This window comes from Strix aluco, chromosome Z, assembly GCF_031877795.1.
Source record: "Strix aluco isolate bStrAlu1 chromosome Z, bStrAlu1.hap1, whole genome shotgun sequence".
Taxonomy (NCBI): Eukaryota; Metazoa; Chordata; class Aves; order Strigiformes; family Strigidae; genus Strix; species Strix aluco.
In genome coordinates, this window is record NC_133971.1 from 82,826,433 (window position 1) to 82,841,954 (window position 15,522).

Below are 15,522 nucleotides of genomic sequence, written 5' to 3' on the forward strand. Positions count from 1 at the left end.
AACTTTATAAACCTTTTTTTTAACCTTGACTAAATCCCATACTCTTCTAAAGAAGCAGTCTCAGCTTGCTATAATTGGATTGTTTTCTTGCTGCAGTTTTTATGAAGATAGAATTGCTGACATTTTCTGTTAAATTTTTAGCTTCTCAGATTATTGAAACAGTGAGGACCTTTACAACAAATGAAGAAGTGGTTGTGACATGGATAGCCTCTGAACCAGAAGTAACCGAATATGTACTTGAGTGGTATGAGGAATTGGAGACAGATCCCTTTGGTAGATCATGGCAATATGTATCAAATTCTACAAACTGGAAAACTAACAAAAGTATGTTCATTTATCAGCTACAGCTGTAACAATGTACAGATATATATGTATTTATGTATATTTATTTATAGGTAGACCAGAAAGAACAAACAAGGATGAACTTATCCAGCTTTCCTCAGACCATTTAAAAAAATAACAGTATTATTACATGCTTTATTGAAATCTTTGCATGTAATTTAATAGCAATTTTAACTCTCAGATTTTCACACAACATGGAAGATGGTGATTGCTCCCATGTAGGATTAGGCTACGTATTTCATGTTTAAGCACTTCTGTGTCTTGATCTTATGTCATAAATCTTCCAGTAGGGAGGCCTATGATAGATGTACACTATTTTAGCAGAGAAATCTAGAACCAAAAAAAATAATTTGAAGATGGGAAAATACCATGTGTCTTCATGTGTGTTAGAGAGAGAGCAAGAAGCCTGAAAGAGGGTTTGAAGGAGAATTCTACTTTAAATTAAGCAAGTGAAGTGATTTGTCAATCTGACATGTTAAGTATCACACAATCACATTTGTATTGTGACCCAAGGCATTTCTAAGAAGTTTCAGTGGCTTTATGATGCACTGATGAATAGGTGAGGATCTGTTTACTTTTTTTGTTTTAGAGGCTGACTTTTTTTAACAGATAATCTCTTTAAGTAGTAATGTTTTGGCTATGCGTATGTAGTTTCAATGAAAAAACAGTGTGCAGAGCTAAAGAGGTATGTGCAAAGGCAAAGCCTTGAATGTTGATGTTGATGTGAATAACCCATGCATATTACTTTAGCTAATAAAATGCATCTGCTTTTCTGTATACATCTGGATTTTTTTTACAAACATAGGAATAAGGGTGAAAATGACTAATATATGTGATAAGTGAATTTTAGATTATTAGTTCTTTGATTCTCCATTAGTGAAGTGAAATTTATCAGATTTGAAAGTGGTTCTTGTTCATACAAGGATCTTTCTTAATCCTACATTAAGGGAAAAGAATCTCCAAAGTTTTCAGAAAGCAAGTACCCTGCATTTTCTAAAGTGAAAAGGAACACTTGGTTCATTAATGATGTATATAGCTAGCTTGCCCATGGAATTTGTCTTACTGGCTCAGACAACAGTGATTTAAATACTGTTTATGTGGTACAGTAAAACAAGTGAAACAAAAGTCTGCTTCAAGTAAAATTCAAGAGCACTTTATTACATATTGAACTGAGATGGGTGAGTCTTGAGTCCTATGCTGAAGATGGCACTATTTCAGCAATTTAATATGGGGACTAAATGCTCTTTATAGCTGTTCTCACTATAAAAAACCAACAACTTTCCTCCTCAACATTATTAGGAGATCTTTGTTTACACTAAGCACAAGCCACATTAAGAATGTCAAGCAAATTCAGACAGTGTTATTCAGGCCTGGAATTATTTTAAGGATGACATATGGAGTATCATAACTTTTTCTGGGTTGCAGTAGGTGTAAGGGACTGAAAAAGCAGCAGAGAGCAGATATAATGCAGGGATCTGTCAATAGCCATTATTCCTGCTGAAGAAGCTGCAGAACTTGAGAAGGAATGGTCTAGGAAACCCTTTACGCTGGTTTCATCCCATGGGGTGTAAAGCCACAGATGTGTCCTCTCAGAATTGATGAGAGTTGCTCATAAGTAGGGGGTGCACTCTATTGATTACTTGACTGCTAGATTGTTCAGAGTTCAAAACTTCATTTCCAGAATGAACTGTGTTTTGAAACATAAAATTCTACTGCAGAGATTACGTTTGTACAATTGTACTTTCGAGTCAAGCCTATTAGAATCAGATCTGCAGTTGGCATAACTGGAACATCAGTGTAGAGTTAAGAGCTGGGGCTCCACTCTGCCTTTTAAGCTGTTTCATGCATGAGACAAAACTCTCTTCTGCAGAGCAGTAAACCTAAAGTTACGTGCAATTAAAAATATTCCTGGAAGTAACATTTTATGCTGGTTATTTGAAAATAAAAACTTCCGGCAAAACCTTAAACTGTTACAAGATGAATAAATGGCTTCGTACAGAGAGGATGTATAAGGCTGAAGTATAATTACTCATTCAAAGTATTCCTAGTGAGAATGAGTCAGAAACAAGTACTCTTATGAATGCTACTAAATAAAATTCGTTATGTTAAGGGCAGTAATGAGCATTCGATGTAATAAATATATATCATGCTTGCTAAAAAGCTGAAGAAAATAGAGGTCTGTAACAGTATATTTAGAACTGTACTGTGATTTATTCTACTTTCATTGATTTAATCTCACATAGGGAATTGTATGTAAATATTTCCTTTTTTCCTTTACAGAAAACTTTAAACCATTTATATGCTATAACATCTCGGTGTATCCTTTATATGGAAATAAAGTAGCAGCTCCATGTTCCATACAAACTTATGTTCAAGAAAAAAGTACGTATTTTAACTAATAATGTTGTGAAGGGTATGTTGTAGTTTGTCTCTCAAGGTGTATTATCTCTGAGCAATTTGGTACTGGCATTACTAAAGGAGAGATGCAGGTACTCAAAAAAAAACAGGTTTCAGGCTTCCAGGTTTCTGTTCATAGATCAGCTGCTGAATTGTTCAGTAAAGAAAATTTGTATCTTATGATAGAGGTACATTGCTGCTTGAATCCACTCATTTGTTGTAAAGTTTACATACTGTATATAGAGCACTTGGAAACAGTATAGCTACAAACATGAAAGTTTTTTAAACTAGCTATCTTAAATGTTACAACTCATTTAGATATAAAATTAGACTTGATTTTAATACTTGACTGCATTTATCAGTCCTAATATATGAGGAGATAGAATAAAGGAGACAGAATAAAACAGATGGCTTGAAAAGCTTGCTTTTTGTTAAATTTTATACTGTAACAAAATATTTGCAGTCCTGCACATTAAAAATGGTAAGAAGTCGTGATGTTTGTGATTAGATAGAGACTGTGGATGAAATAGTGTTTTGGGGAGGAAGGTTTCTTAATTTGTAGAAGTTTAATGTGAATTGAGTGATCTCTACATCCAGCTGTAAGAATGTAGTTTGCTGGTAATTTTAAGATTTCAGGTGAAAATGTCAATTTGTGTGTGTGCGTACACAGGGCTATGTAAGTGTGCATGTACACATAGTACAATGCACTACTAAACCAATAATTACTAGGAGGAAGTAATGGATTATTGTATGTTTGAATAATACTTACTAGCACAATTAGAACTTTGTTTTGAGTGCTTTCCTGTTCATAGGGAGCTGTGGCAGTACTAAAGGTTGTCAGAGAATGGGAAGGAGGATACTTGTTTTAAAACTGAGGTACAGAGAACTCTTGCTTCAAAGTTACGAGCAATACATGTGAAGTTGTATAAGTAGAAAGACTTTGTCTAATGTAATGGGCAAAGACTGGGGGTGCTGGAGACCCCAGTTGAATTTCAGCTCAGCCAGAGATGTCCTGCATATACAGAGACCTTGCACCTGAGTTCCCCCATTAGTGCATAAGGATGTTTTACCTCTTGATCTCTCTGATTGTGGTGAGGATGGAACCTTTTAATGATCTTGAGAAGGACTTGGGGGTATTAGTGGATGGAAAATTAAATATGAGCCATCAATGTGTGCTTGCAGCCCAGAAAGCCAACTGTATCCTGGACTGCATCAAGAAAAGTGTGGCCAGCAGGTCAAGGGAGGTGATTCTGCTCCTCTACGCGGCTCTTGTGAGACCCCACCTGCAGTGCTGTGTCCAGCTCTGGGGCCACCAACATACAGAGGACATGGACCTGCTCGAGCAGGTCCAGAGGAGGCCACAAAGATGATCAGGGGGCTGGAGCACCTCCCTTATGAGGACAGGCTGAGAGAGTTGGGGTTGTTCAGCCTGGAGAAGAGAAGGCTCCAGGGAGACCTTCTAGTGGCCTTCTACTACTTAAAGGGGGCTACAGGAAAGGTGGGGAGGGTGGGGATAGGATGAGGGGTAGTGGTTTTAAACTGAAAGAGGGTAGATTTAGATTAGATATAAGGAAGAAATTCTTTTCTGCGAGGGTGGTGGGGTACTGGAAGAGGTTGCCCAGAGGAGCTGTGGCTGCCCCCTCCCTGGAAGTGTTCAAGGCCAGGTTGGACGGGGCTTTGGGCAACCTGATGTAGTGGAAGGTGTCCCTGTCCATGGCAGGGGGGTTGGAACTAGATGATCTTTAAGGTCCCTTCCAACCCAAACTATTCTATGATTCATTCTGTGATTCTGTGATCTTGAGGTATTTGGATGAAGTAACTTTCAGAACTATGCAAATGCTAGAATAGATGAGGGGAAATATTATCAGAAGAAAGCACACATTAAAGAGGGTGAGAAAAGTTAAGGGCTATATCAGAGTATTGAGATGACATACTTACTTGAACATTTGTTGCCTCTAATGTTACTGGTATATGTGAAGTAACATAGATGGATTACACTGTGGTACTTAAGACTATTTTACTACCTTTTTAATTTTATAATGCTTCTGTTTAGAGCCATCAGAAGGACCTGTGGCTGACACAGGCATTCCAGGGAAAAACGAAGTTACAATAAAATGGAAGGAGATTACAAAGGAGAAAAGAAATGGATTTATCAGTAGCTATACAATATTTTATAAACCTGAAGATGGAAAAGAATTGAGTAAGTATGCACTACACATTGGTGCTTTCAACAGGGTTATGACAATCTGCTGTCTGAAGATAGTTATTTTCATAGTTATTAGCACACTTTATTATTGTATCTTATAAGTATGTATGAAAATAATGGTACTAAAATGTGGCTTACATAAAGATTAAAAACTTTTGTGGGTTTAATTGAAATGATGCGGTATTCTAGTGAATAGTCCCTGCTTTAATACTACATGTGTACTCTTGCTTAATTTCTTCGTTCTGAACTTATTTTTGTACAACACTGATTGCTCTCAGTTAATTTTTTTGCTATTAGTATTGTACTGCCCATGATAGTGTAGCCATGACTGTTGACCACATCATCCTTTCTGCTTCTCAGATGCAAATCTGATGGATCTCCATGTGATAAATCTAATCAGTGTATGGCACTACCATTCTTCTTCCCTTTCCAGACCAGGATGGAAATTCATATATGAGAGGCTTTTTGCTGATTGTTCTCCACTAACAATAAAAAATTAAAATTAGCAGGTTTATGCCAAATGGGAGAGTATTATTTGTCAGATACTTGCCGTTTTCCCCTTTTACATATGTACTAGTCTCCCTCCATCTTCACATCTCTCTCTCATCGTGACACACCTCTGAAGCCAATGGAAAAGTCATGATAGAAGTAGAGGCGGTAAAGTGGAGCTGAAATATATTGAAGAGTCATAGATCCTGTGCAAATTCATGAATTTGAACCTAACGAGGATTCAGTGCATTTATAAGCTCCATGCATGTCCTTGGAAGGATGCTTTTCTCATGTTCTCAGCTTCTGGAACAGTATGGTGGAAATTTTCTGGTAAAAATGTTTTTACAGTCAGTTTTATAATAAAAGCAAAATAGCAAATGCTAGTCAGAAGCTAAAACAAGCTGCCAAGAAATAGTTTCTCTGAACATAGTTTTTAAATTAATTTCTTCAAATGTGCTTGATTTTCTGTGCTGGATATCGCTTTTCTGCTCTGGAGGCTGATAGCATAATTTTTTGAGCATATTATGAATCTCCTACCTCAGAAGTAATATCCATCCAAGGTGTCAGTAATCTATTCAGAACTTCTCTAGCCTAAATCTCAGCAGAATCTTTCATGAGAAGTGTTTCAGTGACCTAAATTTGTTCGTCCTGTGTAGTTTATGAAGAATGCTGTTGGATGATTCAGCGCTTCAGAAATGGTTCTTTTTCCTCCTTTGTTTCAGACATCACTGTTAACAGACACCTAACATAATCTTATTTAAAAATAACTCAACCTTACAAATCTTGTGGTGTTTTCAATTGCTTCTGGATATCCAGTTTGGAGCCAGGGCAAGAGTATTCTTGATAATTTTTAAATTAGAAAGAGGAAGCTGATTATTTCTGTCACATTCAGTCCTCTACATGCAACTTCTCGTGCCATGTTGGTTTCTGAGTAATTTAATGCTGACTGCTTTGTATGGGTTCATCCTCAACACATGCAGCCTCCTGTTGTGGAGCTGTATGTCTCCATGTTACTTATAATATAAAGCAGACTGTGCCCATTTTAGGGGTTCAGATTAGTTCCTTTAGGAAATTAGTTTTAAATAGCAACTTGAAGGAGTTAAATATAAATGGCAAAACACTATTGTACTGATGTTTTTTGAGGCTTCTCTGATGTCGCATCTTGTTGATAAGAATAGAACATGGAGTTTGTGCCAAGGTGACTTAACTGATGGCCTTTTAACTCTAGAACTTCACTTTCCCCTCTTTGATTTAAGAGAAATTGAGTTTGTTTAATCTCAGTGCATACTGCCCTATATCTATTTCCTGAGTGTTTCTGGACTGAAGTGAATGATGACATGAGTTGGCTTTGACTTCATGCATCAGAAAATGTTTTAGTGACTTTAATTTCATGATATGAATATGCTTTTAATACTGTTCATAGTCATAGAATGTTGTGATATATGCCCTGCTTAAAAAAATTTAAAAGAGAAGCATATCTTACTAATTCCAGTAATGGAGAAGGTATTGGAAATCTTGAGTTCTGTTTGGAAAAGCATTTTGAAACTTGGAAAAGAATTCCTGTTGATTTTGGCTTTCCTCTGACTTTATTGGGGTGATATCCCAATGCTGGTAGATTGCATACTTTTGGATGATTAGTGTCGAACTGCATGTACTAGAAATATAGTTAAATTTCATGAGCTGCAGAAAATTTTTTAAGTTTTTAATTTCTGAGCCTAGGTTCCAGGAAATAAACTTCTCAAAGCACTGTTTTCAATGATAAAATAAAACACAAGGGATCATAATTTGCCTATCTTTAATATTAGCAAAAAAATGTGTGTTTATTTTTAAAAATAAATACATAATGGTTTATTTTTTCCCCTAAACTTTTAAGTAGCATTGATAAATATGGGTAATTTAAGTTTTCTCTCTCAAAGATTGATAAGGTCACTCTGTGTTTCAAGTTGTCTTTAAAATACTTTGTGATCTATCATTGTAAAAGATGCATAACTGTATGGTTCCCTGATATAACACTATTTTGTGTGTTTATTGACATAAATCTTCTCCTAAAAAGGTGAAACAGTGAACTCTGATGTTCTGCAATACAGACTGAAGTCCTTACAGGCTAATACACAATATACTGTCTATATAATGGCAAACAATGGAGCTGGTGGAACCAGTGGAGAGCCCAAAACCTTCAAGACTTTGAAATTTAGTAAGTAATATTCCAGGTTAGTTATTACTGTTTTAAAAACAGGTTTGGGAGTAAGAAATAATGGATATATTTGTTTAGGCATTTGTTTATTTATTTATTTTTTAAAAAATCAGTGTTAAGACAAGGAAGAATTACCAACACTAACTAAATTTAACTCAGTTTCACTGATCATGTCACAGACTAAAACCTCAAGATCAGAAGTCAAACCCCAAAATCTTTATTTTGCTGTCAATAAAGCTGTGGAATACTATGGATGTTGGTGGGAGCAACAGTTTGTATGCTGTCAGTTATGGGATGGGGTGCCTAACAGTTTATTAAAAAGTAGATATTTCCATCTGACATACTAGATTTAGGATAGCCGTGCATTGCATTGGATTCTTTCTGCTATGTAAGCTTAACTAATAGATCACTGCACAGGTTGTGGCCAGTGTGCGTGTGGAAATATCTTTTCCTATTTCTTACTGTTTGTTTTAGCCAGATTTTACCGAGGAGGTTGGTATGGTGGCTTCAGTTCAGGAGTTCAGACACTTCCTCATTTCTACTTCTGGAAGAACATTTTCAATACATACATAAATTGTCACAGTGGTGGCCAAACTGAAGTATAAAAAAGTGCTTGAACTATCCTTGAACTTGGGGACTTGAAGTTAATTTATTTTTTGCCTGTAAATCCATCTGCTAGTTTGCTAGTCAAATGCAAAGTAAGTTAGACTATGCTGAGGTCCAGTCTGTACTTCTGTCAGTACCTACCTGTGGTAGGTACTTGCAAGCTAGCTCAGAAATCTGTGCACTGTTTCAGTCAGAGTAACTGTATTTTCTGTCTATTTAAAACCTGCATTGAATTTACTGTTTACTTTGTAGTACAGGTAGAAGTGGCACTGTATTGCAGCTTTATGTGACTCTGAAACAACAGTTGCCCAGAGAGGTGGTAGACTCTTCATCCAAGGTGACTTTCAAAGGTTGGCTTGGTATGATCCTAAGCAACCTGATTCTAATTTCCGAGTTGGACGAGGTGACTGACAGATGTCCCTTCCAATCTGATATTTTTGTGTGATTCTATTAAATAAAGGAAATTTTAAAATGCAATACATCTGTTCTTGAGATATCCTAAGAAGTCTTATCATGAGCTGCTTTTCTGGCTCAGTAACTGTGACTTGTTGGATTCAAAATACTCGTCTTTTGACATGTTGTACAATGAGTACCAGTATTATGAGTAATTTTGGCTAGTCTTGACAGAGCTCTTTAGAATTGTGCTAATTAGATGACTTGGATGTTGAAAATTAACTGTCTTAAGGGAATACGTGAAGTAATGATGAACATCTGTGTGGTTTGGTTTTTTCCCCTCTAAAGATAAAGAAGATGTTATTTTCATTGCTCTACCCATTGGATTAAGCATGTTGTTTCTGTTAGGCTTTTGGATAACATGCATTTTGAAAAAACATGCGTGAGTATATCTTCTGCTTTCTAAAATGTAATGCAATCAGTTCATTTTAACTTGTAAAAGGCAAATTTTTATATGTCTTATAAATGCCTTTGTTGGATTCCAAACTAATGTCAAGAAAATAAGCAATTTAAAAAAGAAAATAAGTAACAAATAACTAAGTTCACAGGTTATCTTGTAACTGCAGTTAATGTGCTGTAGTCCAGAAATAAATATTAATTTTAGAAAGTGCAGTAAATCAGAACAAATGGAATAAGAGAAACAGATTTACATATTACCTATATCAGTTTATGGAAAATGCTACATGCCATTTGCAGTTCCATGGTCCGTCAAGTGAGGGAAGTATACTTCAAAGTCAGTTACTGAAAAGCTGATAATGACAGAGATAAAGTTTCCCAGGCACTCTTAATATATCAGCTAGTACACATTTCAGATAACCCCTATTGCTTGTCTTAGCTACATTAATATTGTTAGTTTGTGACACTTCCCTTGAGCTAAAGAAGTCGTGAAGAAACTAGAAATTACATCATATGAAAGCATTTGGGTGCTTGATCCATGAGTATGGATCCAGATCTATACACAATTCATAAAATCCTTTTATCTGCCATCACAGATGTCCCCTGCCAGATTTTAATTTGCTTCTTCAGAGCATGGAGATGCTATAACATCCCAAAGATGACTGTGAGGATTTTTTAAGGTTGTAAAATATGCTTTCTTCAGCATGAAAAGTGACTAGGTTGTTTGGTTGAAGCTTAATAAGAAGGTTAACTATTTTGGGGTGTTCTAAACTATTAGAACCAAGATTGTTGTTATGCGAAACATCAGGTAATAAGTACAGTTGAAGTAGCAAGTATAGGTTCCAGCTCTTCTACATCTTAATCTGTGTTGTGTACTCTTGACTTTTTACGGTAGAAAGAAACTGTGTTTTGATTCTGAAAAATACTTTGAGATGTAGTTGAGTGTTCATATTCTTGTGTAGATCAAATTGCAATGTGAAAAGTCAAGCTATGGCCTGGTTTTCGTTCACTCACATATATACCCAGTATCAATGAATGATTAATTTTTTTCCTGTTTACTACTGCATTGGACAGTTATAAGCTACAGTGTCAGTCAGCATCATTTATCTGCTGTTAATGTAAGAACTCAGTATAGCTCTAATGTGGTGTAGTGCTAGGGACACTTGCCTAGAGCAAAGTTTACCTGAGGTGGCTTCTCACTGAAGAACCACCCTGAAACATAATCACAACAGATTTTGTATACAGCCTTATTTTGGCATGCTATTATTTGATCTACTATATAATAAGACAGAAGACTTTTGTGCATTAGTAATTTTTCTGCAGTGTCTCTGTAGCCCAAGATTTTTACTTGTTGAGATATTTTTTTAATAAGAATTAATGTGAAGGAAAACAATTTTAATGAAAACGATTGTGTTAATATAGGAATGACTTCTGTTGTGGAAGTTTGATATTTTAGCAGTATTTGGGCTTTCTGGAGATTTGTTAATTTTTATTTTTATTAATCTATTTCTTTCATTATTTGACTAAAATTCCTTTCTCAATGATAGGTTTAAAAAGGTTTGCTGGCCTGATATACCCAATCCTGCAGAGAGCATTGCAGTGGAATGGCCTCTTGATGTATCTATGGTAATAATTGCAGTTTTATCTTTTTTATTGTTGGATATTTCTTTCTTATTAAAGTTTTGATGTTTGTTTGAATGATGTGGTGTTGATCAGGTTTACATAGAAAGTGTAATCTGCGGAGAATGGGATTTAACTTCTGTCTCAAAAATGGCTCATTAGAGTGGAAAAGAGGGAAACACTCCCAGCCTGATTCCAAGTCTTCATTAAAACTCCTTATTTTATTAAGCACAGAAAGCCTAATATGAAAGTGTTTAACAAATGGGCAGAATGACATTGTTATTTTTAGTACTCATTCACATATAACTGCATCCCAGCTGAAATTAACATGAACTCTGTATTAATGCACTTTTAAAATTGAGTTAAACAGAGCTTAAATGGCAATATTTTATATATTAAAAAAATAAACAAATACATTATCTATCTATAATTTTGCAATTTATTTCTTTTTACTGACAGAATAATTCATTTTTGAAGGGAGTGACATCTGAGGCTAAAACCGTAGACTTTGAAGACATAAGTGTTTTGGAACATTGTTTCCCTGAAGATCAGGAAGGATCACTACTAATGAATTGTGGAAACCATGTTTCTGAATGTACTGATACTAATACAAAAGGCATGATTAATGGAGATAAAAAGATACTGTATAATGAAAAAAACGAAGTTGCTAAATGTTTTTCACCATCCATGCCTTATATAATTACTGATCAAGATATCGGAAGTCAAATGCATTCAGCTTTGATACCAGCAAAGGAAATCCAACCCATAGAAATGCTGGAAGATGACATATGTGGATCCCAACAGACTTCAATTAAAAATGAAAATTATAATGAAGAAGCTTTAAAGCTGGAAGATTTCAGTGAAAAAGCACTGTTCAATCCATACCTTAAAAATTCTGTTAAAACAAGGGAATTTCTTATTTCTGAGAATTTGTCAGAACACAGTAAGAATGAACCCAAAAGCCAATCAACTGTCTTACCTCCTTTTCAAAAAAATGTCGCCGGACAATCCTATGTAACATTGGACATGTTTGGGCTGGCCACAGCTCATTAGCATGAGAAAACTTCCCTTTGTAAAGTCCCCTTGTGAGATGTATCTTGAGCGCTGCTGCTTGTATGTATTCATATGTACTAACCTCGCTGATCTCAGTTCATTTGGATGAAAACACCCCTTTCCTTTGAGCAGTTGTAAAGTAATTTTTTGCACTGTGTTTATACCCGTCAGGGTTCACTTTCAGTGTGAGGTGGGGTTTTTTTGTTTGCTTTTGTTTTTTTTTTACTAGATAGATGGATCAGTAGTGAGGCAAAGGAAGTAGCTTTTCTTACTACTTCTTAGTTCTGCCATATCAGTCTGCTAAAACAAACTTATCTTTACTGTGGAACATAAAGCAGTGCAAGCAGCTTACTGATTTCTCCCCAGGCAACCAGCTCCCGTGGCCGAGCTCTGCTGGGGAAACGTGGACTGACTCGAACAGAGCCAGGATCTGCTGAATCATTCCTTAAGTTACATGGAGTAGAACCACTTTCCTGTTCTTATTTCCCTCAATTGTTCTATAACTGGTTTTATGTATAGTGTTCCTCCTGTTTCGCAATTATTTGGTAGATTTCAGTAACTGTCTTTTTGCATCCTGTCTCTTAAATCAGTGGTTTGGCTCATAGCTACTCTGTCTCTAATGAGAGGATATTTGTTATGTATATGCTACTGACTTTTCTGCATTTTAGAAGAGGTAGCGTTATGCTGGTTTTGTTGCTTCCTTCCCTTTCTCTTGTGTTTTTAATCATTCTCTGCATTTTGTGCTGTTTTTGTCTCTCCAGTTTGTTTGCTGTGTTTGCTGCTTTTTAAAACTCTGTTTACTGCAGGATATCTTCTTGTCCTTTGCCTATAATTTCTCTCAGTTTAAAACTGTGTTTCCTAGTTGAGGTTTTGATATTTTGAGATGAACTGAAAAAAAATTCAACTAAATACAACATCTTGTGTTGGAATAAGCACTGAGTTTATATTTAGGAAATTATTTTTCTGGAAGGTGTTGAAAAAACACTAAGTCTACAACAATATCTCCAGATATCCTCAGGTAACTGATTTAGGAATAGATTTCTGTATGAAATCTATAACTTTTGTCATTTGTTTTATGATTTAGATAAGTCATAAAACTACTTGTAGTTTCCATTTTATACAGCAGCAATTAAGCAGGAAACTCTCCATCACGCTATTTTTTTTTTTTCAGCAGGAAAGAAGCTATTACTGTAAAATTCTTACCAAAATATTTACTCTGTTAAATGACAGGTTAAGAAAAAGAGGTGGAGAGTCAGCTCAGAGTAAAATGTGTTAAAAGAGAATGTTCAGTATGGCACATGTGTGGCATATAGTAATTTTAAGACTAAACTATTTTCAGAATATTTAAAGGCCTGACAGCATCAGTCTGTTGGTGCATAACTACAGGCTTCTTTAGGGGTGAAAAAGATACAGGAGTCATGGGGATAGAAAAAGGAGAGACAAATGTGAATAGGAATAGAAAGCCTTTCCTTTCTGCGCAGGAAGAAGAGTGGGAGAATGGAGAATACATTGTCCAGCATGAATGAGAAGGCTGAGCCCTACCCTGGATATGTTGGCCATTACTTGCATTGTGTTGGGGAAGAGAGGGTAAAATTTATATTTAGGCTTTTCATGTATAGTTTGGAAGCTGCTTTTACTTATAGCAATATTTGCTTAGTTTCCAAGAAGGGATGAGAAAACCATTTCTGCAAATGTTACTTGTACAGCAACACTGATTCCTATCCCCCTCCCCAAGTTTGTTGGATCACTTTCCCAATCACAGTGCTATAAGCTGAAATGTATGTATGTTTGTTCTTAAAATCCCTTGCTTCAGATAAATCATGCTCTGAAATGAGCATAGGATACAGCTTCGGTTGGGTCAATGCTCCTGCTGCTTCACTCGCTTCTGGACTTCTCACACACAGTTACATTGCCGTTCTCTAGGGTTCAGAAGTCACTGACTCAGTCACAGCAGGTGTTTTTCACCTTAAATCTCAGTATTTTTTAAAATATCACAAGATTTTAAAATAAACCGATCCAGAGATATTTTGGGGCCTGTCTAGGAATTGTTTAGCAACCATATGAAAGCTGCATACTCTGAGTTACATGATTGAGTCAGGTAAAAAATAAAAATAATGCAAACTTTAAGAGGTCATTAGGGGAGGGTCTTGCTGGGTGGTTTGGGTAGGATCTCCCTGTAAGAACACCTCTTAGCTTCTGAAGGGTAAGTAATAACCTGCTTTTTCATCCCATTTTTTTTCTTTCTCTATTGCTATGCAGCTTTTCTCTCCCCATTTTGGAACTGCTTGTCCATTATTTTCTCTGCAAAAGGGTAATGCAATAAGTGGGCTCAGTACATCTCAGAAATTAGGGCTGCCTTTTGCCTGTGCTTTGGAACATCAGCTTCTTGGACTTGGTTTGTTTTACGTTCACAGTTGTACTCTTTCTGACCTTTTACAATTTGTCTTTCAAACTAATGCTGTGAACCATGAAAAAAATAAAACTGAGAACATATGGAAAAGTTTTTATCAATTTATACTCAGTACACCATTTAGACATTTTAGATTTCCATATTCATTTAGAAATGTGATCCTATTTTGAGAGGGATCCACAAATAGATTGGGTATTTGGGCAGTTTATTCCACTTTTACAATGTCAAGTGGCAATGGCAGGTTGGACACTACAATATTTTAACATTTTTGGTACTTCTTTTTACAGAACATCTGGTGTCATTATTTTTAGAGTGGTCTTCCTAGATTTCATTTCATGATGACCGATCTGAAGAATGCCCATTTCTACTCCTCCTTAAAATGCAGAAAATTAATCTCTCAGGTGTATGGGTCTTTGCAAGGTTAATAGAGATCAGTTTGTGGCATAATTTCAAGATGATGTTGATGCATCTTAACAGTTGTCATTCTTCTGTCCATCATACAAATAATTCCTTTCTGACCTTAAGGCTTATGCCCTGCAAATTATTAATAAGTCATGTTTTTCACTTACCAGATTTTTAGCTAAATTAGATGTTCAGTCTATTGTTATGTGAGTTAAACTTCCCAGAATTTTGAAGTCTTTGAACAGGAATCCCACCAACTCTATGGTATAACAGAGTAACCTATTATAGGCAAATTTTCCGTACTACATAGCCGATCATATTTTTGTGTTCCTCGTGCCCTTTGCAATTGCCCAGACAGGGGGAAAACATATGTTAGTGGTTAATGCAGTGGAGAAGGAAGCTTTCTTCCTCCAGTTAGCACTCACTTGGTCAGTGCATGCTCCTCCATAGATGATGTGGTTTGCTGCTGAACAGCTACCGCAGACAGACTGCCAAGGCGTCTGACCTAGCTGGTGCTATTCAGTGTTTATCTGGCCACAATGCGTATTTCATTACAGATAACATGTTGTCTTTTCCTATTCCTGAAGGATTGATTATAATAAATAGATGTGTCTCTTTAAGATAGTTGATGGCTTCTCAAGATAGATGTTTCAACTTCTGTTCACAAGTGAGAACTTACTTAGAAGAGTTGCATTGCTAGTCCGAGTTTGGTATCTCATATAGCAGAGGTAAATGTTTGCTTTCCACAGAGCCCTAATCTGAGCACAGAGTGTGTCTGGGACGTGCAGCTTCTATTCTTGCTCAGCAAATAGGTTCATACCAGCTTTGCAGTCATTGCAGCAGTCCTGCTACAATTCCTTTTTACCAGTTTTGCACAGTGATGCCATAGGCTTTGTATTTGTATTTTGCTTTGAGACTTAACAAAGGAGTCCAAGAAGGCTGGACATTCTTCAA

The 15,522-nt window shown here is 36.1% G+C and overlaps 1 protein-coding gene across 6 annotated transcripts in view; it reads left to right on the forward strand.

The window, feature by feature from the left end:
- Nucleotides 1-14,256, forward strand: part of IL31RA (interleukin 31 receptor A) — a 40,268-nt gene extending 26,012 nt beyond the window's left edge. For 5 of the 6 annotated variants that reach the window (XM_074812118.1, XM_074812119.1, XM_074812117.1 and 2 more), the window contains 7 exons: nt 142-324; nt 2,623-2,724; nt 4,793-4,939; nt 7,488-7,628; nt 8,976-9,069; nt 10,631-10,709; nt 11,163-14,256. In XM_074812118.1, coding sequence (XP_074668219.1) covers nt 142-324; nt 2,623-2,724; nt 4,793-4,939; nt 7,488-7,628; nt 8,976-9,069; nt 10,631-10,709; nt 11,163-11,756 — 1,340 coding nt within the window. In that variant the 3' untranslated portion in view covers nt 11,757-14,256. The remainder of the gene's footprint in view (nt 1-141; nt 325-2,622; nt 2,725-4,792; nt 4,940-7,487; nt 7,629-8,975; nt 9,070-10,630; nt 10,710-11,162) is intronic. The other variant, XM_074812121.1, reaches the window with a different exon arrangement.
- The last annotated feature ends 1,266 nt before the right edge of the window (nt 14,257-15,522 follow it).